General features: G+C 43.3%; 1 protein-coding gene across 1 annotated transcript in view; it reads right to left on the bottom strand.

The window, feature by feature from the left end:
- ABCA4 (ATP binding cassette subfamily A member 4) overlaps positions 1–27807 on the bottom strand; it is a 363439-nt gene that overhangs the window by 72527 nt on the left and 263105 nt on the right. Inside the window, exons 27-38 of the mRNA XM_088443970.1 lie at positions 26386–26591; positions 24506–24554; positions 23239–23322; positions 17847–18049; positions 17173–17297; positions 8802–8900; positions 8265–8457; positions 6023–6117; positions 4684–4716; positions 4001–4106; positions 3839–3913; positions 1896–2065 (exon numbers count right to left, since the gene is read on the bottom strand). Coding sequence (XP_088300096.1) covers positions 1896–2065; positions 3839–3913; positions 4001–4106; positions 4684–4716; positions 6023–6117; positions 8265–8457; positions 8802–8900; positions 17173–17297; positions 17847–18049; positions 23239–23322; positions 24506–24554; positions 26386–26591 — 1438 coding nt within the window. The remainder of the gene's footprint in view (positions 1–1895; positions 2066–3838; positions 3914–4000; positions 4107–4683; positions 4717–6022; positions 6118–8264; positions 8458–8801; positions 8901–17172; positions 17298–17846; positions 18050–23238; positions 23323–24505; positions 24555–26385; positions 26592–27807) is intronic.

Raw genomic sequence — 27807 nt, 5'->3', positions numbered from 1 at the left:
TCTCATTGGCTGCTGCACGGAGGGAGCCGGCTGGAGCTCACACATGAGCTCCATCTTCCGGCTCCCTCCTCAGCGTGTGACAGAGCGGACGGCGCGGGAGCGGGGATACAGGTAAGTTTTTTTTTGTTTTTTTTTTACTTGTCAAAGGTTCGAGGGCGCTACTGGGGGGGGGGGTCTGCACTACTGGGGGGGTCTGCTACTGGGGGGGGGGCTATACTACTGGGGGGACCATACTACAGAGGGGCCTGCTACTGGGGGGGCTATACTACTGGGGGGGGGGTCTGCACTACTGGGGGGGGTCTGCTACTGGGGGAGGCAATACTACTGGGGGGGCCATACTACAGAGGGGCCTGCTACTGGGGGGGGCTATACTACTGGGGGGGGGGTCTGCTACTGGGGGGGCCATACTACTGGGGGGGATCTGCACTATTGGGGGGCCATACTACAGAGGGGCCTGCTACTGGGGGGGGGCTATACTACTGGGGGGGTCTGCACTACTGGGGGGGGTCTGCTACTGGGCAGGGCTATACTACTGGGGGGGCCATACTACAGAGGGGCCTGCTACTGGGGGGGGCTATACTACTGGGGGGGTCTGCTACTGGGAGGGCCATACTACTGAGGGGCCTGCTACTGGGGGGGGCCATACTACTGGGGGGGCCTACTACAGGGGGGGCCATACTACAGGGGGGGCCCATACTACAGGGGGGGCTACTACTGGAGCAGCCTACTACTGGGGGGGCCTGCTACTGGGGCAGCCTACTACTGGGGGAGCCATACTACTGAGGGGCATACTACTGGGTGGCATGCTAATGGGGGGCATACACTGGGGGGGCCTGCTAATGGGGGACATACTACTGGGGGGGCCTGCTAATGGGGGGCATACTACTGGGGAGCATTCAACTGGGGGCACTGCATAGTGGACCGTACTACTAAGGGGACTGCATAGGGGGCACCACTGCTGGGGGACATTGTGTAAGGGACACCGCTACTGTGGGCATTGTGTAAAAGGGTCACTACTGTGGGCATTGTGTAAAAGGGGCACTACTGTGTGTCGTAACATAAATAAGAGACACTACTTTATGGTGTAATGTGAATCAGGCCCTATGTGCGGTGTAATGCTAATAAGATTGTGCACTGTGACTCCTAGGGCCGTAGCCCACTTTGTAAACAAGTACTGTGACTCTGCTGGCCGTACCCCACTGGGTGGGTGCACTACTTTTCATTTCTGCCACTGCTGTGTGGCAATGTGTCATAATGTGCTTTATACTGTGGTGTCTGTGTCGTTGTGCCGCTGCTTTGTCGCTTAGTAACCAGTCAGCTCACTGCAACCTTTGGCCAATAATGTTGAAAACAATATTATAAGCTGTGATATGGTCTAAATTGACTGGAAATTAATGTTATTGAGGTTAATAATACTCTAGGATGAAAAAAAAGACCAATTTATGTGATTTTAGCTTTTTTTGTCAATTTTTGTAAAAAAATCCAAATCCAAATCCAAATCCAAATCCAAAGCCAGTCACCGCAGTTTGGCAAATCCAAATCCAAATCCAAAGCCGGACGACGAATTAGAACCAAATCCAAATCCGGCAAAAATGGTCCGGCGCACATCCCTAGTTTTAATGCAATTGGGATTCTGCAGGCTCTATGGGCGCCTTAGGTCTGTGATCACATGGTTTCTGTTAAGGTGTCCACAGCCCGAACAGTCAGCCTAATCTACTGTTTTCACATCTCCAGAAACATGCTTTCACACTTTAATTACAACAAATAATAATCACAATCTTGTCTACAGAGGGCTGTAATCAGTATATGAAGCATGGCTAGAGAACCAGAATGGTGAGATAGCTATCTTTCCAATATGGCATCAGACAACACACACTTCCTAGCTCTCTGCTTACACTGTGACCTCGGACAGCTGATCTTTGGTGAGGTTGAGTGGATGGTTCATTGTAGTTATACCAAACTCTTCAGGGTCTCTTTCTTCACCTAGGTTGGCTCGGAGAATAGCATTGTTGGCAACATTGATGAAGATAACCATAGCATGCCAGCCTTTATTATTAAACCAAACCTAGATAAATAAAAACAATGTTATAGTGGTATATTTATGCATTATGTACTTGTAATTTCTGACTCCCATCGTAAAAAAATTCTATATTACAGTATAAGATATGACTTTGGATTGCTTATACAAAACCACTTTGTGTACACATAACTAGAACATGAAAAGTGGCAATTTGGAGTGATGAATATTTTAAAAACATTCCATTTTATAGATAGATCCCACACATTGTTGCTAATGTAGTTAAGAAAAAATGTAGTTGTACTGCAAGGATTTCCATATCATTTGTAACCGTGCCACTCGCAGAAGAGGAAAAAGTTCATAACTAATTTTTTATTTTTGTTTTTGTACAAATGGAAAATCTTGAAGAATGTAAATTTCTATTCTTATGTTGTCTTTCAAAATCGGTACATACCTACCCTAGCAACCTGATTCTGGCAGGAGGACATTTGAGGGGAAGTCACATAGTCGTTATGGGTATTCTTTTTTGTGGGAGAATGGGAGATGGCATAGTGGTAGACACACCCCCAAGGAGTGCCAAGAGGGGGAAGCAGGTATAAATTACCTACAGTAGGCCCATAATCTGAAGGGAACAGGGCATGTATTAGCGGCATAACCTTGCCCCTTGTGATGTCATGACCACACCATAGGAATGTATACCAAGACCCAAGTTCCAAGGCCTGTCTGATGTCTCTGTGACCCTGCACACGGAATGGGTATGAAATACCGCCGGCCGCATTCGATTCCCGTCAGCGGCAGCCCGACATCAGCAGAGTTCCGAGCTGCGGAAGCCCGACAGTGGATAGGTGAGTATCTACTAACCTAACCCCCCTAACCCTCCTTAGGGGTGCCTAACCCTAACTTCCCCCCCAAGTGCCTAACCCTAATCCCCCCTCTAAGTGCCTAACCTAACCACCCCCTTCCCCGCTGCCTAAACCTAAGTCCAATGGGGGGGTGCCTAACCCTAAGTTCCCCCCGAGGGGGCCTAACCCTAACCCTCCCTCCCCCTAGCCGAACCCTAACCCTCCCGGGGGGGTGCCTAACCCTAAGTCCCCCCCGGGAGCCCTAAACCTAACCCTCCCCCCCGCGGCTGTCCGCTCACGTCGCCCGGCTTCTCTACGATCGGGATGCCGGGCTCCGGTCTCCCGGCGTCGGGGAAATGCGGGCGTCTACATCTAGACGCCCGGCATTTCACCCTTGCCGGGATATGACAGTCGGTAAGCCGGCTGCCGGTATTTAGGCAGTCGGCTTCCCGATTGCTTCCCCTGCACACACCAGGGACATGTTCACTTCACAACCCTTATCAAATCCTTATTTAGTATTTGTGAATGCTGTGCTAATATGTTTAAGGCTGATAAATGATGATACCACTGCTCCTGCTAGTAATGGGATATAGATATATATATATGCTCACACATACTTTATCATACACTGTACAACTGTAACATGCAGTAAATGTCTAATTGTATGTTTGTACAGATATGTGCTCACACATACTTTTTTTTACCATTCGCAAATAATATACATTTTTCTAAACCAACTACTCCAGTATGATAATCCACACCCCTTCAGGGTCCAAATATTAGACAGACACTGCCAAAAACTGAACTTTTCTGGGTATGATTTCATGTATGATCTTGTGTACATGGCGGTTGTTCTTTAACATAGAATAATAGCCTTTGCCCTAGTTTAGTCAAGCCCTTAATCCAGCAACGAGTGTTACAGTCTGATAACCTCTATTAATTCATGGTAGACCCCAGATTTATCATATGGACTTTGCACCTTGATGTTGTTTTCAGTTTCCAAGTCTCTAAGGAAAGTCTGAAGTTCTTGTGATACGGACTTTGTAACGGAACCCTGCCAAAAAAAATACCAAACAATCATGACTAAGAATGTTGATAACTTGTTTGCACATTTTAACTACCAACTGCAGGATATACTCACTCCTGACACATTGGTCATGTGACCCAGGTGATTGAAAAATTCTGCAATGTCTCCTCCTTGTACATCAAGAATAGGGAGCCTTGCTCCAATAGAAATACCTCCATATCTGCATGTAATTGAGAGAAAAAGAACAAATATTTACATTCCTAACTATGAAGTATACCTGCATCTTAAAGCAAGATCGCAGAAGGCAGGGAGGGTATGGGAGGTGGCGTGACAGATTACCCAGGCCACATATTGTGGTAACCAAGACGATAAGGGGGACTTGCCTCTCTTGGGGGTATAGTTACTAAAGTGCGGGTTTTTAGAATTGTTGCCCATAGCAACCAGTCAGATTATAGCTATCTTTTAGAAGGTGCTAGATAAATGATATATATGTCTCGCAGACCCGGCTTGAATTCAATATGGTTAAGCGTATTTGATCTACCCTAAATACGCATTACAGTGTGCACAAAGCCACTTTACTGCTTCTAAAATCAGATTACAAAATAATCAGAAGCTACTTTTTAAACAGCTAGTTCTTTGTGGTTACCAGTAGAGGTCAACAGAGACTTTAATACATTACCTATTATAAGTGCAGTGCAACAACTGACAATGCTACTAACAAGTTTGCTAAAGGGCAGAGGTTGGTTTTTACATGCAGGGCTGTCTGGGGTACTTTTATATTAATATCTGGCACTTACCTTTGTTCATTAACCCAATACTTGCTCTTCATACTAAAACAGAGTGATACACAATTTGTTTTATTCAATCATCCAATGTACTAATCTGTATATACAGCATTTCCAGTGGCTGTAATACCAGTTACATTCTATATATTTTTAGTGCCGGTCTTAATCGTAAGAGATTTTCATCATGAAAAGAATGTATTACATGCACACTTGTAATGGCTAAAATCATTCATGCATCCTGTAGACATAGGCCCTCATTCAGAGCCGTACGCTCTGAGCAGAGCGCACGCTCTGAATGAGGGCCGGGCTCCATGAAAATGGAGCGTCCTCCTGGACGCTCGTATAGCTGTGGGTCACCACCCACAGGCTATACGAGCGTGCATTGTGATGGCCGCGATGGTCGTGACCATCGCGACCATCGAAATTGCGAGCCGGAGCCTGCGGTTGAGGTTTTCAACCTCAAGCTCCGGAGTGATTTTGGCTCTATCAGAGCCAAAATCACTCCCACTGACATCACTAGTGATGTCAGTGGGCCGGCTTCTGACGGGAGGCGTTCCCGTGGGAACGCCCCCGTCAGGGAGGCACGCCCCCGGCACGCCCACCAAAGGGGGCGTGCTGTCAATCAACATTGACAACACGCCCCCTTTGATCGGACACAACGAGCGAAGGACTTTCCTTCGCTCGTTGCGTCTGGCGCATGCGCACGACGGAGCTCCCTCCGTCATGCACATGCTCAGTCCATAACATCGACCCACTTGCGAGCGGACAGCCGCTCGCAAGTGGGTCTGAATCAGGCCCATAGTGCATTACAACAGGGAGGAAACACAATTTTACATCAATCTAATTGACACACTGTTACAAGGTTTTGGGAAAATCTTTTTCTTACATGGTTTAACCGTTAATTACTTTAAGTTCTGTATAGAGATGCTTGTATATTTGATAGTGGTTGATTATTAGACTAGAACTAACTTGCTTTACAAGCATTGGTTATATGAATGCAAATTAAATTCTATTTCTACTTTCAATCAGAACACTTCCTGAAATAACTACTGCCAATTAACTGAATGGAAAAGGACATAATCAGCCCAAATCAATCCAAGGTCACAATTAAGCAGGAATATATTAGTGTGTGTACAAACATTTGATAAACTCCCTGAGGTAATAACTGGCCAGTAAGCATTTGTCCATTCCAGATAACTTTCTGTGACAACATTCATTGTTGTGTAAATGATTAACTTATTATACGCAAAGTATTTGCCAAACATTTGGCATACATTTATCAGACAGGTAACTGGATAATTTACTACAATAAAGAGAAACATTTATCATTTGGAAAGAATGTTCACTGCACCTGCTTCTTATCAGACTGGGGTAGGTTTTAAGGAGATAATCTGAAATATTTCGTCCTGTGAGGTCCTGGAGAAGCTCAGAGCTTGGTTGGATCCTCTGAGAAAATAATACATAGCAATAAATATTCATCCCTTCTAATTAACTAAACTGCATGACATTTTCAGGCCATTTCCTAATATGATTTATTAATTGAAGTCAGTGACTCTTGGGGGTATAACAGCATAAATATCCTTTAAGGTGCTAATGAAATTAATAATCCAGCTAATATTAATAATAGTAGTAGCATTTATCTGTGTTATATGTGTATAAAATGACTCCTTTCTTTTTGACCAATTGATTTTCACTACAAAATAACCAGCTCCCTATTATCTATCTGTCACGTTTGTTGCCATCTATTTATATTGTCAGACGCACTGGTCGTTGCTACATGACGCTCAATGCCTTTCTGGATTAGTCACGGCAGTAGGCTGGGGAAGTCTTAATAGGAGGATTTCCGGATCCCCAGTATGTGATGCGTGCATTTGTGGCATGTTCAGCAAGGCCTTTTAATTTCGGGCCCCATCCTAATTGACTTTAAGAGACGACCAGACCTAGTAAATCCTAAGCTGCATACACACGTAAAGATTTTCTGTCTAACCATCCAACTAGTTGATTGGTTGGAATGAAAATCTGGTAAGGTATGAAAGCAAATGACAATCAGCAATTTGCTCCCAAACGCTGGAAAATGGACAAAAACTGTTGGAACAAATTGTTTAGATCAAACATTTAACAAACTTGTCTGAACAACCATTTTCATCTGTTTTCTGGCATTTAGGAGCAAATTGCTGATCATCAGTTACTCCCATACGTTACCAGATTTTCATTCCAACCAATCAACTAGTTGGATGGTTGGACAGAAAATCTTTACGTGTGTATGCACCATTACTAGGTGATTGTCTAGTGTGACCAACTAGCTCCTGATCCTTGCTCCTAAAGGTTCATACACACGTAAAGATTTTCTGTTCAACCATCCAACTAGTTGATTGGTTGGAATGAAAATCTGGTAAGGTATGGGAGTAACTGATGATCAGCAACTTGCTCCTAAATGTCAGAAAACAAATGAAAATGGTCGTTAGACAAGTTTGTTAAATGTTTGAGCTAAACAATTTGTTCAAACAACAGTTTTTGTCCATTTTCCGGCATTTAGGAGCAAATTGCCGATTGTCATTTGCTTTCATACATTACCAGATTTTCATTCCAACCAATCAACTAGTTGGATGGTTGGACAGAAAATCTTTTGGTGTGTATGCAGCTTTGGTCTTCCTGTGTGCAGATTCTTGTCTAGTGTTTCTGTTTACTCTCTCAGGCTGTCCCTATAATGTTTACCTGCCTTGTGAACCAGACCTCTGCTATGTCTACTGACCACGCTCCTTCCTAACCCCTTGGTTACTCCTGATCCTCATGGTGCACCTGACCTCTGCTTTACCCCTTTTGACTGTATAGCCCACTAGTGCATCACACCCCTGGGACTGTCCCTGACTATGCTATGTGTCTGACCCTTTTGCTACTGTCACTATTTGTCTACACATGTACCAGGACTGGAACTGATTAGACTGTGCCCACTGTGTGCTCCGCACTAAGATACCTGTACTTTCAGCATCTATATTAAAACACTTTTGCACCACTGAATCCTTATTGTCTGGGTTGCTTCTTTCACTCTACCATATCAGTTCTCAGCTCCTGCCATTGCGGTTCTTAGTGAAATTAACTAAGGTAGCTAAACTGCCCAATCACAGTATCCCATAGCCTCATTATGGACTCACAGCAATTCAAGTGCTGTAAGGACAACTGGCAGCTATGTAAATGAGAACAGATGACCAGCAAGCAGCCCATGCAATTACAAGCTACAGAAGTGGCAGCACAATTAGGAGCTGCCATGCTGGCCACAAATGCAGATCCTGAACCTAATTATACTCACTTGTATGCCTGACCTACACCTGGTGCAAATGCTGCTGTTTTACAGATGGACACACCCTGATCCATGTCAGACACGTGCATGCATATAAATAAGATTTTACTCATGTGCATCTTTTCCCATGTGCCTTTGTGGCACAAATGCATTCATATTCACATAAGCTCCCAATGTCTGCAATAAGACATTTACAGACATGTATGCCCTATGCATGTAAGTACATTAAATATGGTTGTCTGTATTTGTGAAGGAGAATCTATTTCATGTCACCTGAGAAAGCCCAGCACATTACCTGTGGCGGTGGGCGCCCCCCAGCACCGTCAGGGCATTCTGGGAGCATAATTAGTTTACTCTTCGTACTACATATACACGAAGGGGAGGGATTATCAGGAGTCCACTCAGGAGATAGCAGTATGTTGGTCACACTTGGTGACACAGAAGGGATGATCCACTCATTTGATGTGTTTGTACAAGTTAATTTTTTACTAGAAAAAAAAACATAAACACAATGTAAATATATCAGTATTATTCTTTTGTAAATGTATTTTTTAACTTCTCTACAAAAAAACAAAACTCACCCTGAAATAGTAATTGACTGGTTATTGACTAGAGTGTGTTCCACCATGCTCTTCCCGCCCACCCTATCTGTAACCCCAGCTAACAGTAACAATGGCGTAGGTAGCCCTGACCACAATGAAAATAATTCTACTGATATTTTTTACTATTAATTCTTCCTCTTTGACATTGGTAGAGGATCAAACTTCTGCTTAGCAACTGTTATGCACATCCCTGATTATAGAAACCATGAGAATATACCATTATCACTTACGACAAGGGTTGGTCTTTCATGCAGCGGGTTCCAAAGCCCGGACTGTTCAGGAACGCATCTGACATGGGCACAACCTGCTCACTGCCAGGTTGCTCGTTACTAAACCAAAGAAGGCAGAACAAAATGGCAGTCATTTCATTTCACAAACAACATTATACATATTCTGATAAATTCTCTAGAACAGTTAATACATTATTATTTGTATAAATGTACTTGGCACAAAAGGGTATTGACCTGATTTTAAATTCCTTTAATGAAACCAAGCTTTTCATTAGTCTGGAATAACATCACAGCAAACAATACCAGCACACACAGTACTTGGCAGGCTTTCAGCTGTGTCAAATTGTCACTTGCATCCCTGGGATCTACACCATCAATGACCACCTACATCTATGTATATGGTCTGTAGTACTATTTTGTCTTTTATCATGAGAATCTATTTGTGAGATATATGTGGGACTTTCCTTCTAATCAGCTTGATTTCCTCATGTTTACTTTTTTTGCAATAGATGCATTTTATTTTATGTTATTGTATTTAAGCCATTAATCTGTTTCTGCATTCTGCCAGATATGTCATTATTTTTTTCATATATTATATTGTGAAGTAATTTTCCTTTATCATTATTATATTCACCTTTGGCTGACAGGTAAGTATGTGGTGTTTATTAGTTGTTAGGAATTAATGTAAGTAGCTTTTTTAACCACCAGGTGGAGCCCTAGGTGTTTACCTTGTATTGTACATCAATGAATATCAGGGTTTCCCAAACTCGGTTCTCAAGGCACCCTAAAGGGAGGTTCTGGTCGCATTGTTCACAGAGTCAGGTAATGGATAGCCGGCAAGGACCAGCGATGCGCGTGCACACTGGGTCCTTGCCGAACCCGACTATCTGCCGAGCATGCTGGTCAACCTGACGACACTCGTCAGGTTCCACATGTTAGCAGATAGGGAGGTCGGTCTCCTGCACTGAATGACGTTCAGTGAACGCCATTCAGTGCGGGCACCCGGCGACATGAAGGACTGAACGCTAGACGTTCAGTTTTTTAGGTCGCGTAATGGATAGGCCCCAAGGCTATCTATTATAGTGCGCAGATAGTATAATGCGGAGGTTCCCGAACTCCAGATGGTTAAATCAAATTGACTGAGGTACTAATTAAGTCATATGTGCTCAAAACCTTAACCTTAGTTAAAACCTGGTCTGTAATGGCGGAATTTGGGAACCTCTGGTATAATCAAATTGACTGATGTACTAATTAAGTCACCTGTGCTTAAGGATGGATATCCTTAAAACCTGGACTGCTAAAGTGCCTTAAGGACTGAGTTTGGAAACCATATGTTGGCTTGCATAGATACACAATAACATGCAATTTGCATATGTCCCAACATGACCCATTCCAGGAGGGACAAAATGATCTGTTCCTGGACTTCCCTGGTAATTTATGATTGCTATCACCTGTGTTGAAACACCTTTCTAATCAATTAACTAGTTCAACACAGGTGATGGCAATCATAAATTAAGAGGGAAGTCCAGTAACAGAGCATTTTGTCCCTCCTAGAATGGGTCATGTTGGGAGGTATAAATTTGCATCATGTGGAGCCTGAAATTACCACTGATCTGGATTATTCAGTTGGCTATCAAGACCAGAGGAATTTGCAGTTAGAGAGGGATTTGAGCTGTATGTGGTCAACAGCACTATTTATTCTTACAGTATCCAGCTACAGTTTCTGGCCTGAACATTAAAATGTGCAGATATTCCAATTTGACCACATTTAGGGGCCTATGTATCAAGCTGATTTTTACATAAAATTATACTGCATTTTATATATCGATTCTATGTACTAATAGCACAATGCATGAGATTTCACATAAATCTCCAGAAAAGTGCTAATTAGCACTGCAGGTCACAGTCCCCATTATTATCAATGGGGAATACAATCTGACCACTATGTACTAGCACCAAACCATCTTCAGATAGTGTAAACTACTGTTTGTCTATGGGGGCTCCAGGGGAAGGAGAGAGATCTTTCGCTCTCTCCCCGGCCAGTCCCGGAAGCTGACACTGTGAGCATGCGCAGTGTCAGCTTCCCCCGTGGAAGTGTTTCACTTCTGTTAAAGACTTCTCCTAAATGCCGGGAATTTAACTCGCAGGGACATCGGTTACCGCAACCGTTGTCCCTGCGATTTCCCGGTAGTAGATTTTATTCAAAATTAAAATATCCCCGGTGAGTTGGACTGCTAATAATCGCGGTAGTACCGCAATTATTAGTACATAGACCCCTGAGTGTGTGCAGTTACACTGAATATATAAAACCAGCTGGTACTTGGCGTTAAACAGTCACACCAGCTTATGTGTGGGCACAATAAGAGTGACCCATACTTGCCTACTCTCCCAGGACTGCCGGGAGCCTCCCAAAAATCGTGTGCTGCTCCAGGCTCCCCGCAAGACTAGGTAAGTCTCTCAGTATGGCCACCGGCCCCCAGTGCCCCACCTGCGTCCGCAGGTGAAAGTAAGCGGTTCAGGGGTGCAATGATGTAATTCACGATGAATAATGTAATCATAGCCCCACCCCCTGCGTTATAATGCCAGTAATATTGGCATTATAAACTGGGGGCAGGCCACGATGACACGTTCGCACCAGCACGTCCCCACACTGCCAACTTCAGCCACCCCCTGCTGCACCGACCTGGCAGCCCCCCTCCCAGAGGGGAGGCCAATCGGAACGACAAATAGGGCATATCGTGTAGTGTGTATGCCGGATTTGCGCGCTCCCGCGGTCGCATGAGATATTGTGTGATTGGCCGTACAGCGGCGCCATACATATTAATGAAGGATGGAACAAGTGATCGTTCCGTCGTTCATTAAATTGTGCAGTGTGTACCGGCAATCATGCAATGTCCAGGGTGAAGGCAAATCGCCCTGAACATCGGCACGATTGCCGGTCGTTTAGGTGTGTACCCACCCTAAGACCCATGAACTGTATTAACACCAGAACGTTAATTGCTGACAGTAGAGGGTTGATCATCTTCCTAGCTTTTCTTGTTTAGTCCTTTAATGATGTCAGCATGGATGATGCTATAGGGTTTTGTTGAGATATGCAATTTTCTTAAATTTAATTTTTGGTGGCCACCCCTGAAACTCACACAGGACTCCAACATATAACAGCTAATTTTATAGCTGCATACACACACAACAATTTTTTTAATGATTATCGTTAAACGATATCGTTTAACGATAATTGATGGCAAAAATCGTTCACTTTCTGAGTCAAACGATGAACGATTATTGTTCATGCGCGTTCACGTTTGTAGTTTGTCGTTTGTAGTTTGTCGTTCAGTCAGACTTGTCAACTCAACGATTTTCATTAAGGGAATATGCAAAAATCGTTTGTAGTTCATAAAAATCGTTCATGACATTTAGTAAATGAACAACTTTAGTAAACGATTTTAGTAAATTTTTTCAAGGGAAACTCAAATCGTTCATTAAAAAAATCGTTGTGTGTGTATGCAGCTTTACTCTCTGCATTTTGCTCTCCATGACTGTCTATACTAATTGTATAAAGCGGTTACCCTAGTAACACAGAAACTTAATCTACATGGGAGGGAAACACTGAGATTAAATGCTGCAAATGCTGGTGTTTTGTAGCTCTACATAGCATGTGACTTGTTTATCACACAAGCTGCACTCTTGGGGCCTCATTCAGACCCACTCGCAAGCGGCTGTCCGCTCGCAAGTGGGTCGATGGTGTGCACTGCGCATGCGCACGACGGAGGGAGCTCCGTCGTGCGCATGCGCCAGACGCGACGAGCGAAGGACTTTCCTTCGCTCGTTGTGTCTGATCAAAGGTGGCGTGCTGTCGATGTTGATTGACAGCACGCCCCCTTTGGTGGGCGTGCCGGGGGCGTGCCTGCCAGACAGAGGCGTTCCCAAGGGAACGCCTACCGTCAGAAGCCGGCCCCACTGACATCACTAGTGATGTCAGTGGGAGTGATTTTGGCTCTGATAGAGCCAAAATCACTCCAGGGCTTGTGGTCGAAAACCCAGACCACAGGCTTCTGGTCGCACTGGCGATGGTCGCGATGGTCAAGACCATCGCGACCATCATCCTGCACGCTCGTATGTGCTGTGGGTGGTGACCCACAGCTATACGAGCGTCCAGGAGGACACTCCATTTTTATGGAGGACGGCCCTCATTCAGAGCGAGCGCTCTGCTCAGAGCGTCCGGCTCTGAATGAGGGCCTTGGTCGCAATATCAGGGAATTGGACAGATAACACATCCTTTGAGGCAGCACAATCAGGATTGATATACAGTAGTCTGTCTTGGTAAATACCATCAGAAGATGGCTGCTGCTAAAGTGTTAGCTCATTTTTCAACCTTAATATACTACCAAGCACCAGTGAAGCTGAAAGTAATCTGTCTGCTGTCGCAGGCATCAAACTGCTGAGCTTGCACAATTTGACCACCTTTGGCTATGGTCAAGTTGGACATTAATGATAGACTGGATTGGCCGTGTGTCGCCAAGCATAGGTTAAATATATAAAAAACTGGGTTTTAGAGGGGTATTCAATATGAAACGTTAACCTCGCCGTCGAAGATTTTGCCGCACATCGGATCTTTTGCCGGCGAAAAAGTATCGCATGCGCTCCCGCTTATCCCCGTATTCAATATGAAATCGTCGAAAACGGGACCCGGCGATACTTGGATCGGCGAAAACAAATGGGAATTTTTTGGAAATAATTGTAGGACCCCCATAAAGATGTCCAGACCTGGGGGATCACTATGGGTACCCCCGTTTTTCGGGGTTTTCAAATAGCCGCAACAGGTGTTTTTTTCCCGACTTTGAAGAAGTGATGCAGAAGAGCATTTAGCTTTTTTTTTTCGTTTTTAAAAGTGGTCCCATCAAATTTGGGGTACATGAAAATGGGTACTAGCATATTTTTAAGTCCCTAAAGTTATTTTTAAAAAATTCTGCAAAAATGCACTTGCCGCTACTTTGCGCAAAGAAAAAAACACCTGCCACATACTTGGGGACCCCACCAGAATTAATTTCGTTAGTTTGGCATTTTTTTTTCCTTTTTTTTATTTTCAGATTTTTTTTTTTAAAACAATTTTTATTTAACATTTCCTTTTAAGGGGACATTCCCAAAAGTACAGGCTATTTTTTATAAGCCTACACCCCCAAACCCCAATTCTGCACGTTTTTTCACTTGCTGTAGTGATTTGAAAAATTATCCCTGTTTTTAAAAAAATAACCCTTGACCCCATTAAGCAATACAAAAGGGGATTTTTGTGGAAATATGCCTGGGACCCCCCTAAAGATGTCCAGACATGGGGGATCACTATGGGTACCCCCATTTTTAATTACTGAAGGAAGTCGGGGTTTCTAATAGCCGCGACAAGAGCATAAATGTGACTTTGAAGAAAATGATGCAGAAGAGCATTTAGAATTTTTTTTGGGGAAAAATAACTATGCCCAGCAAATTTGGGGTACTTGAAAATGGGGGTCAGCATATTTTAAAGTTGCTAAAGTGACTTGAAAAAATTGTGAAAAACCCACCTGCTGCAATAAAAAAACACCTGGGGCATACTTGGGGACCCCCCAGAGTCAAGTTCGCTATTTTTTAACTTTGTCCCCCAACATTTTTTTTTTTGGCCCCCAAATTCAAAGTGCTTTTTTTGGGGTGTCCCGATTTTTTTTTTTTTGACACAGATCGTTTCAAGGGGTCATTCTGAAGGGTGCAGGCTATTTTTAAGCCTGCACCCCTAAACCCCAATTCTGCTTTTTTTTTGCCACCTATTCAGTGGTGAAAAGTTATCCCCGATTTTTTCAAAGACTTTTTGAACCTGCGAAAAGTCTTTGAAATTGAATACAGCGTAAAACCGAAACCTTCGAAAATGATGTCATTGGTGCGAAAACATCGCAAAAACAGAGTTTTCGCTCCATATTGAATACCCCTATTAGTCTGTTTGTGTAATAAAATATGTTCAAATAGATTTGCTTCCTATTGAGACATATTGCAAAGTTTTATTTTACACCTGATATGACACCTCTTTAAGCACTTAGAGAAGCACAAAATAGTGACAGTGTGTCCTGTATGTATTAAAACTTTTGCAGCGTAGCATCTAGTAAGCCAAATTAACCTTTTTTTTTTGCACCATCCAAAATCTGGATTCCAGATAGGTATAATAGGTATAAGATGCCGGTGGTTCAAATACCGACTTTGGAAGCCTGAACGGTCCAGAATCCTGACAGGCGCAGGTAAGTACCCTCCCTTAGTGGTGCCTCTCCCCCCCTCACCCTCCCTTAGTGGTGCCTAACCCTAACCTCCCGGGGGGTGCATAACCCTAACTTACCCCCGGTGGTGCCTAACCCTAACCCTCCCTTCCCGCACCCTGAACCTAACCCTCCCGGGGGGTGCCTAACCATTAACCTCCCCCCAGTGGTGCCTAACCATAACCCCCCTTTACTGTAGCCTAAAGCTGGCCACACATCTAAAGATTATCTGTCCAACCAGCCAACTAGTTGATTGGTTGGAATGAAAATCTGGTAATGTATGAAAGCAAATGACAATCAGCAATTTGCTCCCAAATGCCGGAAAATGGTCAAAAACTGTTGTTTGAACAAATTGTTTAGATCAAACATTTAACAAACTTGTCTGACGCCATTTTCATCTGTTTTCTGGCATTTAGGAGCAAATTGCTGATCATCAGTTACTCCCATCCGTTACCAGATTTTCATTCCAACCAATCAACTAGTTGGATGGTTGGATGTAAGTTGGTCTAGTGTGTGGCCATTTTAACTCTAATCTCCCCCGGGGGTGTCTAATCCTAACCCCCCCTTTCCCGGCTAACCGTGCAAACTTACCGCCATCCGCATGTTCGGGATTCTGGCTGTCGGGATGCCGATGCCGGTATCATGATGTCCTTCGGGATATTGGTGTCAACATTATGCCGGCCGGATTTCGGAGTCAATATTTCGACTGCCGGAATCCAGTCCACCGGCATATAAACTGCATCCCATTTAGACGTGGTTAGAAATGATAAAATATGGCAAACCACTCCTGAAGGCCAATCACACTTGTACAGCATGAATTGTGACAACACTGAATAGAGCAATGTTTGGCAAAATGGTATTCCCAGGACCCCTAGCATTTTAGTTTTGCTGATAATTGACACCAGTGGAGCACCAAACGCCTACCTAGCAACTGATACGCAAATCCTTGTTTCAGGGGCCTTAGTATTATAGTTTTGCCTCAGATCTTATGAAATTAGGGCAGCGGAATAATATGCCATAACAGTGCAATATAATGTGGTCACACAGACTAAGCAGTAACATACGTCTGTGTATATATAACGCAGGGACACTGAGTGTTAGTAGTAAAAGTGCAAGTCACATTTCCCTATCTATACATAATGTAATAATGTATTGAAATGTCATAGAGAAAAGTGATAGTAGCATCTTGACATTATTATTATTTATTATTTTTATTATTATTATTAATCAATGTGATTCCATATAAAGTGTAAATAAATTAATTGAGGCCCCCACAATACATTGTTTACTGCTTTAAAATGAAAAGGAGTCTTCTGTCCAGCATTAGTCCAACTGGAAGTGACAAATAAGTAATGCAAACAGGAGTTGTATCTGGGGATGCTTCAACATTTAATTATGTTGCATTTTCGGGGTCATGCTACACATTGGTAACATTCCCTTATTGTACTCAACTAATGTTTTCCCACCTGAAACGCCTTTCCAGTTGCAAGGAGCTGTAAAGGGGCCTATCCATTAGGCGGCCTGAATGTCTGAACGTCTAGCGTTCAGACCTTCAGGTGACCGAGGTGCGGTGCCCGCCCTGAACGGCGTTCACTGAACGTCATTCAGTGCAGGAGCCCGACCTCCTACGAGCGTCGTCAGGTTGACGGGCATGTTCAGTGGATAGTCGGGGACGGCAAAGGCCCAGCATGCACACGCATCCTTACCAGCTATCCAGTACCCGACTTTGTGAACAATGCGACCAAAGCCTCCTGGATTGTTCACAAAGTTGGGTAATGGATAGGCCCGTTAAGTCTTACATACGCACATGTGAAGATATGGAGACATTTTGGTGCACATGCTCAGTGTGGAAATATGTATATTCTTGCCACATAAACTGACACAAGCCAAATTCTAAATTAGACCTTGTGTGAGTACACTGCACCAATACTGTGATACCAGACTCACTTGGAAGAAGCCCAAAGACAACAGACTACCCCAATCCGGAGACCCGCTTGTGAGCATTGAGGACCACGTCTGTACCTGTGGCCACCTGTTGCGTGCCGCTAGTACAGTATTGTGATATGAAACAAATAATGACTAGTATGTGTTACTCTAACCTGAAGAACATAAACTGTTGTCCGTAGATCCATGGATGAAGTGTTAGGCTGGGGTATTCTCCAAATGGAGGGACAATGAGAGTAAAGACTAGGGCCAGCAGAACGAAGCTTGCAGGAAGCACAATCTGCAGAAAGGTAAAGGTAGTAAGAAGATATACGAGCTAGCTGTGTACTGTGCAAAGGCATCTGAGACATTACAATTAATACACAAAGATGGCCAGTTGGTAACTCGTTATAAAGTCCTTAAAATGCTGTTTAGTCAAGTTTCATTGTATTATTTACTGACACATATAAAGCAAGAATTGTCAATCAATGTCCCCACAGACAGGTGGTTTTGTTTAGTGTGCAGGAGTTTCCCCGAGTATAAGCATGACAACATTTGTTTCCAATGCTCCTGGCTATAGTACTCCCTCCATTGCAGAAACAAACATCAATGTGGACAGTGGATAGAATCACCTTTATTGAGCACAGGTTCTCAGACTCGGTCCTCAGGACCCCAAGCAGTGCATGTTTTCCAGGTTTCCTCATAGAATCACTAGTGAGATAATTAGCTCCACCCGTGCACCTGCTGGGTGACCTGGAAAACGTGACCTATATGGGGTCCTGAGGACCGAGTTTGGAAACCACTGAACTAGAGAGACTGTGGTATTGTTATCTCTAAGCCATGACATTACCTGAGCGAGGAAATCTTTGTGACTACGTGTTGCATGCTGGAAGCGTTTCATGATAAGCGCCTTGAACTGCTGCTGCAGAAGATCAGTGCCTTTTAACTGCCGGGATCCCTTCCCTTCAGTTTCGGGTTGTTCCTTGCAGACAGCGGGTGGGTCATTTTCAGCCGGATCTCTCTGAGACTCTTTCCTGACTGCTGGTTGCTGACCTGAGTTTGTGGATTCACAATAATAACCTCTTGTTTTATGCAGCAAAAGGCAAACCATGGACCCACCGTTTGGGCCACTAGAATCGATCAAGCTCAGATAATTGGCTGCAGCACGCATATCGACATTTTATATATTAAAGCTCACTAAATAAAAGCATAACATGACGGAGGGAGGTTAAGCAATCATAGCAGGTATGAGGCATCTATGCAGCTTATGTGTATAAAATGTACTGTATTAGTACTGCTCTTGTCTGTGCACTCTGGCCATAACATAATTCAAAATGTAATCCAATGAGAAACCCACAACAATGGATTTTTATGAAACAATTCTACTGTTAACACTATAATTGCCAGAAAATGATTACTGAGAGCAGCCAATATCACTGCAATACATACATATTTGGAGTTTCATTTCTCATTAATAAAAGCTGTCACCATCATTGAAGGTCTCAATAAGCTTGTTCTGACTCAGAAGCTCTGCCTTGGACTTGAGTCTGATTATTAAGATACCATAACAAGCACCTAAGTACGATCTGTACGCAATGCAGATATTTACGCAGATCAAGCGATTGTTGCCCTTTGCCATGCGTGTAAGCTGCACTGCGCACGCACAGCGATTGTTTTGCGACTACGCTCACACAGAGGATTAAATCTCAAAGTGAGTGACAGGTAGTCAGCGTTTGGGGGAGGTAACGGGGTGTGGCTAGGCAAACGCAGGCGTGTCTGATTATTTAAACGCCGTTTCAGGGGCGTGCATAAATTAGCCACCGTGATCTCCTTCGCAGCATGAGAGCTCTCTGCGTGTCAGGAGAGACGCTGTGTTTGAGACAGGTCAGAGTTGCGCATGTGCTGCATGGCTGCCTGATCTGTGTCAATGTTACCAATGTTTACGTTGGTGCGTGACGTCGGACCAATAGGAGATGACAGCAGTGGGCGTCCCTATGCTCGGGGAAGCTTTGGAAGCATTTGTATATTTTTGCAGCTGCGGTCCATGCGAAATTTCAGCTGCGATGGCATCAGCGTACATCTCTGAATCAGGCCCAGATTCTCTAGTTGTGAAATATTATAAACACAACACTATAGATGGAAGTAAAATTAAAGTTTAACTTAAATATGTTGCTGGTGTCATATTTTACTAACCCAATTCAATCATGTTGTATAAATGAGAACTTAATTTGAGTGACATCAGTTCATCGATATCCTCTATCCAGGGGTGTATCTAAAATGGGTGCAGGGTGTACAGTGCACACGGGCCCCTGGGTCCAGGGTCGCCCACACCGCACTCCCTGCACCCATATTTTTTTAATACTTACCTTTCCGAAGTTCCATGTCAGCTGTAGCAGTGCTGCACTAAACGGCTGGATAATGGCTGCCGCGGCCGTTTTCCTGGCGTTTTGCGCATGCAAAGCGGGGAAGTCGTCGGGAAAATGGCGGCCACACCATTTTCCTGGTGACCTGTGCATGCGCAGTAGACTCTGGGCACAGACTAGTGCCCAGATTCTACTGCTTGGGTCAGTGCGCTGCTCCCAGCCGCTGGGGAGAGAGTAGGGGGCACCAGACGGGGAATGCATTCGGGCCCCCTCCTCTCTTAATATGCCCCTGCGGCTCTATCTGTTGTTTAAGATGTGCCTAAAACTACAGATGAGGGAAGAATAACAGCTCTATATCTAATAGAGGCTGCTGGTTCGCTACATCATCCTGATGACAGCTCAAACAAGAATATATAGGTTTCTAGATTTGTGGTTTTTAAATTATTTCTTTTAAAAAAAGATAGGACTTAGCAGTATTTAATGTGAAATTAAATTCCCTGCATTACACATTGCACTATATCAGAGGTTCTCAAGTCCAGATCTCAAGTATCACCCAAAGGTCAGGTTTTCTGGATTTTCTTAAAATCGTGCACTGGTAAATTAATCTATTTTACTGGGTCAGTAATTAGCCCACTAGTTTTTACAGATAGAAATCCTGAACACTTGATCAGTTGGGGTATTTGAGGACTGGAGTTGAGAAGCACTGACCTATATAATTTGTTATGACTGTAGCACTGGACAATGGATTATAGAAGTATAAATATTACATGCTGTATTACAACTCCTATCATAAACAGTAATGTACCTTGAACTGAAGATCACTGATCATAGTCTAGATGACTGTGTGACTTGTAATTCATTTTCATTAGTAGTTTGAGTGCTTACAGTATGCTTAACATTTCTACATAGTAAGCAAGCTATTGCATCTAATTATAGTCATTACATAGAAAATAATGCGGTAACTCTGCAGCAAATATCTCCATCCAGCCTACAGACTGCATGCTTCAGCGAACATGCAGGAGAAGCATAGCCAGGATATACTCCTGGACATGCTTAGCCAACATTGTATGTCAGGTAACAGATAAGTATGGGTACACTGAGGAATGTCCAGCTTCTTACTAGCAGTTTCATGGGAATTGTTTGAAAATACTGGTATAATAAAATATTAACCTTCACCAATAGGGGAAGTAATTAGTTAATCGATGTACATGCTGTCAACAGTCAGTATGTCGACAGAATGATATCGATGGGATAATGCTGACACTGTTGTAATGTTATATAAAGCATTGTAATGGTGTCGTCATGATAATTGTAAACATGATCGTAACACATCATGTTTAAAGTTATCATGCCGACACCATCAATGCCGTAGAGAGCAGCCACGCGCCCCGGTACAGAAAAGAGGCATTGTAGAGGGCGGAGCTGGCGGCTGCACAGGGGGTGTCGGCAGCCGCACAGTAGAGGATGCACCCAGAGGACAGTGGAGAGGACTTGAGGACGGGGGCGTGTGCACTCAGGAAGAAGTCTCTTCCCATAGGTGCCGGCTGCTGTGGGCTGCCCACAGCAACCCTCCCCACAGGGGCCAATGTTCCCCTTAGTAGCCGACCTGGGCCAGGCCCCGCCGTAATTAGTACCCACCCCTCCCCCCAGGTGCCCCATGACACCATTACAATTATTTAAATAACATTACAGTGTCGGCATTGCCCTGTTGATATCACGCTGCCAAAATATTGGCTGTTAACAGCATTTCACCTTTGGCCCCACTTGGTCTAGAACTGGCCCTGTGCATGAGTCAAACATGGGCGTATGCAAGTATGGGCAATGAAGCGTCATATGCATTTTCATTGCATCTACATTTACAGGTATCTACTGTACATATACAATCAGAGAGGTGGAACAAGGGTATGATGCGGTGTTCTCATGTAGGCAAAGTTCATGAAGGACGGGTTCATGCAAATGTTGCCCATGTAGGCCTAGGCATAAGCAAATATATGCCTGCTAGTAGAAGTATATTTTGCACCTAGTATAGAACAAGATGAAGTAATCACTAATGGGGGTGACTTGTAGTAAACCAGGCACACATGCTACACACGCAGATGCACACATTTGTTCACTATATGCAAGAGGCATTTACATTTGTATTGACCAGGAGCAAAATTACTCCTTTTTTTGTTCCTTAATCAGTACAAGCCCCACATGTCAGATCCGGTGCATTAAATTTCATAAAGGCATTGGCTTAGCTATAGCTAGTGCAGGGGGTGCCATTGCTATGAGGCCCAGAGGATTAGGGGCCCTGACCCAGATTACATACTAATTTGCTGGATTTGCCTGATAAGCAACTGGGTCCGACTCATTGCTCAACCTGAATGGAGTGTCATTCCATTTTCAGTGGGAGGTGTGTGTAGTGGATGTTATAATGGTAAGGGGCACTGTAGTGTGGCATAATCTAAACTGGGCATTGTAATAAGACATAATCTGAACTAGAGAGCACTGCAATGTTACATAATATGAACTGGGGCAATGTAATGTGGCACATTATGAAGTGGATACACTACAGTATGGCATAATATGAACCAGGGCACTGTAATGTGTCACATTATGAAGTGGGGGCACTTTAATGTGGCACAATATGAACTGAAGGTACTATAGTGTGGCATGATATGAACTAGGAACACTATGTCATAATGTGAATTGGGGTAATGTAAGGCACTATTATAGGGCATACAATTAACAACTGTTGCAAAGAGGTGTCTCTCTAGAAGCATTTGCACAACAAAATGTATGTATCCAAAGTGGGCATGATCATTATCTCCCTTCTGCTTATCAAAGCCATGTGCTGTGTTTTTAGGCAGTATAAGCACTAAATTCCTGACACCCAGGCACGGCTTTGCTCTCTATGGGGTTTATTCATCAAACGATAAATGGCCTGGTAACTGTGGGGAAACACTAGTTTCCGTATATTTAGGTTACCGAGCCGTTTATTATCAGGGGTCTGAAAAGGACCCTTGATATTCAGCAAACTCTGAAAACTGAAAGTTTTCAGAGTTTGCTTGTGAAAACATCCTCGGATCCCCGCTCTTTCCTGTGGGAAGGAGTTCGGGGATGCGAAGAGGGATCCCTCCGCTGCCTTCTCACTACCTCCCTGGCGGCTTTGCGCATGCATGACCTCGCACCAACGGGGGAGTGGTAAGTAACGTAGCTACAGAACTAGCTGCACTATTAACCGCGGGGACAGCTGCTTTTCGGAGCAGCTGTCCCCACACCGGAGCAATGATAAATTGCTTTGGTGTAAAGTTTGCCCCGCTGCGAGTTGGAGCGGGGCATAAGTATAACTATCCCTCGCAGTGAGATGATTACTTAATCATCGGTGGCCATATGATGAATAGGCCCCTATATGCTGCTGACAGTGTTCCTCCATTGTCAATGTACTCACCACACTTTTCAGACATACTGTAGGGGTATATTTACTAAAGTGAGAGTTTTTAGAAGTGGAGATGTTGCCCATAGCAACCAATCAGATTCTACTTAACATTTAACTATCACTTTCTAGAAGATAATAGCTAGATTCTGATTGGTTGCTATGGGCAACATCTCCACTTCTAAAAACTCGCACTTTAGTAAATTTACCTCTTAGAGCTTAGATCTACTGCCTCAATTTTAGTTTCTACTTTGCAGACTTCAGTAAAGAAGCTTAACATAAGAATTATACAATGAAAACGTTTCTTGGCTACTGCCAATAGAGATAAGAACTAAAATATTTAGTCTGAGAAACATATTCAGGAAATAGACAAGTTCATGTAATCAATTAATTGTTGACTGAGGTAAGCAATGTTGTTGACATTCCCATCAGTTTACCCATCTTTATTGTGCCTGAGTCACCTTTATTATCGATATTGACAACTGTTGATTTAGTATCCGCTGCTAGACTGGTTCTGGGTTTCCGCTGTTGTAACATCCATTCCTCTGTTATATTGATTAGCCAAAGGAAAAATCAAAACACAGCAATTTATCAACCGTAAGAGGTGCAAAGTACTTACACCATAGGGCCGTGAAGAACATCTGCAGAAAAGTACATGCCCTGGGATGTGAACACTAATATATAATAATACATGGCTATCTAAGGTCATCTGTATTCAGAGGTGGTTCAAACGAGGGAAGGGCCTATGTGCAGCCTCCGTGCAGGCCCACCTCCTTGCCGGTACATGACCTCAGTAGACCCTGGCTCCAGCCCCCCTTTGTATCTCTCCAGCTCTAGCCCACCTTGTGCCGCAGCAGCTACAGCCTGCATGTGCCTCTGCAACCCCAGCTCCCCTTCGGTCTCTCCAGCTCCAGTTTGCATGTGTCTATCCAGCCCAAGTACGCATATGTATCTCCAGCCTCGCTGCGTCCCTCTGGCTTCAGCCCATACTTACCTATTATGTAATCTTCTAGTGGTTCCTGCTCCTCTGCCCATCTAGCTCCGAGTCCTCTGGCCTTTAGAGGTGTGGCATATTGAGGTCACGCATGCTGTGACACTCCTGGAGGCAGGCTGTGGGCGGGACTAGATCAGCAGGGAAGGCCGGCCAGTGACTTTACTGTCACTGTGTCACTGACCAATCATCTGTGCTAATCCAGCCTTGCCTGCCATTGGAATACAAAACACCACCTATCTGGTATTGGGCAGCCACCGGACAGTCTGCTGATTTCCAGACTGTCCCGGATGGTGGGAGGAGGGGTATCCCTATAAATAAAGTTTTTATGTCTTGCTCAAAAGCAGTGATACATATATTTTCAGGTAGTATATGACAGGGGTCTTGGATTTTATTTACTAGCAAATGCTAAATTGCAGTAACCAAAAGCAACTAATCAGATATTTGCTTAATTACTCTTACATAAACTGAATTGATGAAAGTTAATGGTAGATTGGTTACTACAGGAAAGTACAAATTTGCGTTGTGTAAAGAAATCACTCCTATGGTGTGGTAACATGGTTTATTTGAGATAGTTTGTGAATAAGGCCCTGTAAAAATAAAAAGTCATAATAAATTAAAGGGATTTTAGTTTCTTATTTCTAAAGGACTAATCTAAATAATTTATTATGGGAGTTATGGGGAGCTCTCAAAAATATGTGGTAATACTTGCCAAGTTATAGGGAAGGAGTCAATACCTGGAGTTTCCGTTCCGGTCACTGAATCAGCTGTAACTTTTAAAAAGATCTGCAGAAATATGGGTATAATACACATTGTAACTGAATATAATGAAGAAATATTGTACAATAGATTGCTATATTTGGACTCGGAGTGTGCTGACATCTGCATGCACCAAATAAAACAGTATATTTGAAAGCTAATGCTTACGTTATCTTCTGATCCAGTTCTGGCTCCTTATTTGGCATAATCACTTACAGCCAATTATGAAATAGAGTGACACAGTCTATTCATTATACTGGAAGTTGCAATATTACTCTGCAGATGATCAAAACAATTCTGAAAAATGAGCCAGGACCAGACCAGTGGGTGGTGGGTATCCCTGCTACCACATGAACACTGTTTAGCATGTATTTATATGTGTACGTCTGTGACTGTGTATATCTACAGCGTATCTATGTAGTGTGTAATATAAGAAATAATAATACCATATAAAACAATGATATTTTTATTTATCTCAGAATTTTATGACCTGTTCAAATTTCTCTATACTGTAGTTATGAGAGACCATCTTATAAAGGATTCCATCTTATACCTATGTATATCACAAGAAGGGGTTACATTTTCTCATTATGAGGCTGATTGATGAGTTGCGAGCAAAGCAAAAAAAAGCAAGCAAATAACTTTGCACCTGGACAAACAATACAATTCTTTTTGCATGCAGGATAAATACTGGCTGCTTTTGCGTGTAGCCCACAAATCATACTTGCCGACTTTCTGGCAGAGGGAGCAGCCAGGTAAGCACAGCAGGGGGCGTGGCAGCGGCATAGGTGGGCGGATGTGGGGGAGTGGCGGCACAATCGCATCATTGTGTCCCCGCCTCCCGCTACACAGTGCCGAGTTCAGAAATATTGTAAAGCGGGGGGGCAGAGTTATAATGACGCGATTTACATTTCTGCCTCCCACAGACCCACCCACTTTTGCTCGGTAACTGGGCGGCTGTGGTGAGGGGTGTGGGCGGCTGCGGGTGGGCGACGGCTGGCTCTGGAAAACTTGCCCACTCTTCCAGGTGGCCGGGAGAGGCACCTGCTTTTCGGGAGCCTCCCGGCCAGGGAGAGTGGGCGAGTATGCCACAAATGCTGGACAACTTTATTTTTACACTGCAATTTAGATTTGAATTTGGACACGTCCCTCTCATATCTAAACCTCTCTGCACATGTTACATCTGCCCCACCTGCAGTATAACCTGGTTTTACCAAGGTGCAAAGTTACTTGCTTTTTGCAGTCCCACATTTGTATATTTTATATAACAAAAAGTATTTCTCATCTAACAGGAAAATAATCTATATTAATTATTGTTCTGCAAAAATGACTGTCTTCTTTTTATACTGGATTATAGCTTCTGAATGTCAGCAGATGTCACTGTTGTTATTTTTGGCTATAAAGGGGTCTGCTGAGTGGCTGGATACCTACTATTTTCAATTTTAGTTGTAAAACCCCATCAAACATATAATCCGAAAAATTGCAGTTTTTTTGTTTCATTTTTGTAATGTAAGGATAATTCTGAAAAGTAGCAGATATACAGTATATTATATTTTTCTATAAGTCATACAGCAGCACAAAGTACTGGAAGTTTTTGTACAACATTTTAATGAAATATAAATTAAATTAAATTATGCATTTTTAAATAAAATAAAGCAAAATTCTATATCATAGGAGACTCTCATGACAAAATGACAATCACATATAAATGTTTTTCACAAACAGAAAATTATACTTGTATTATAACAAAAAAAACAAGATTTATAGATGTGTTCATATATATTTTTGGCACAAATACATATTGCATAGTGAAATTAAAATAACACCTAATACCGGAATATTGGTGCGATGGCGTTACCTCTTCCAGTGGAGTATCAGAGATGCCAAAACTGCTCAGCCCCAGGTCGCCCAGCGTCTCTTCCAGCTCTCTGAACAGACTGGCATAGGCTCGGTACTTGAAATCTTTACCAGGCAGCAGATAAATCAGCTCTTGCCCAATGCTTTCTATGAGTTTGGCTTCCGGAACATGGTGATGGATTAGCTCAGTCAGCCCAGCCACATCACCTATAGCATAATAGTGAATGATAAATAAATAGCGATATCTGGCAACCCAGACTTTAAAATGCACCTGACACCTGGAGACAGGTGGTTTTTGAACAGAAGCAATCTTTATGGGAAATGCAGCCTATAAGGGTTGTGCCCAGCACTGAAAAGCAAAAGGCTGCCCCTTTTTACCTTCAAATCATATTTTAAACTGCCCCACACACCACTGGCAGGTGCACATGGCTCCCCTATAACAGAGCAGCGGGGAATGGCACATGGCTCCCAATTGTCCGGCAGTATGGGCCAATTCAGTCCTGATCATGATGTTGGGACACAGCCCTGAAATTGGGACAGTTAGGAGGTATGTAGGTGTGGTGGTTTTAGTTGTGTCTTTAGATACAGTATCAACAGCATCTACCTCTGTAACCTCTCTCACATGACCACTGGGCTACCAACTCTGACCTTCCTTGGCACTATGTCCAAAAACAGACACAATATTATCTTGAATATTAATGTGGGACAAATCATCTCTAATGTCGAACAATAAAGCAACTTTTTTTTATACACCCTCCTTTTACTTTCTTGTATAAGCTTAGTTGCACACAGATAACTAAATAAAATCCATCACTTTTATACTTCTGCAAAGTGCTTAGGTGACAGTTTAACTTCAACAAACTTGTTTAATGTAGAACTCACTTAATATGTCTCTCACTTCTCAGACTATTGCCTCTCTTTCCCCAGGCCTCTCTATGCTCCTATATTCTCTCTGCAGTCCCAGCTTGTTCCTTTCCATACAGACTGCAGGGTATATTTACTAAAGGTCGATTTTAATCCATTTTGATTGATTTCTGGAGCTAGATCACACAATTACTAATATTTGAAAAAAAAAAAATTGACTGTTAGTAAATGTGTGAATTAGTTCCAGAAACACAACATCGTAGTTGATCGATTTTCATCGATTTTAAAATAGATTAAAATTGAACTTTAGTAAATATACCCCTGCCTCTCCACTTTGACACTTTCTATCTGTCTCCCTCTGTGCAATCTCATTTGCAATATGGCCTCCAATAAATAGATCTATGGCAGGCTAAGTGGCTGCACCTGCAAGCTACGGCCACCTTTTCTGGAGCCCTGATATGACCTCTCTGTCTCGGGTCCAACTCTAACTGAACTTGTGGGGGGGTGGGAGGGATGTATCAAACCTTCTAAAAAGTAGAGAAGTTGTCGAAATTGTCCA

This window comes from Taudactylus pleione, unplaced genomic scaffold (genome assembly GCF_031769625.1).
Source record: "Taudactylus pleione unplaced genomic scaffold, aTauple2 ptg000341l, whole genome shotgun sequence".
NCBI lineage: Eukaryota > Metazoa > Chordata > Amphibia > Anura > Myobatrachidae > Taudactylus > Taudactylus pleione.
Note: the sequence above shows the minus strand (reverse complement) of the source record. Positions and strands in the feature narration are given on the sequence as shown.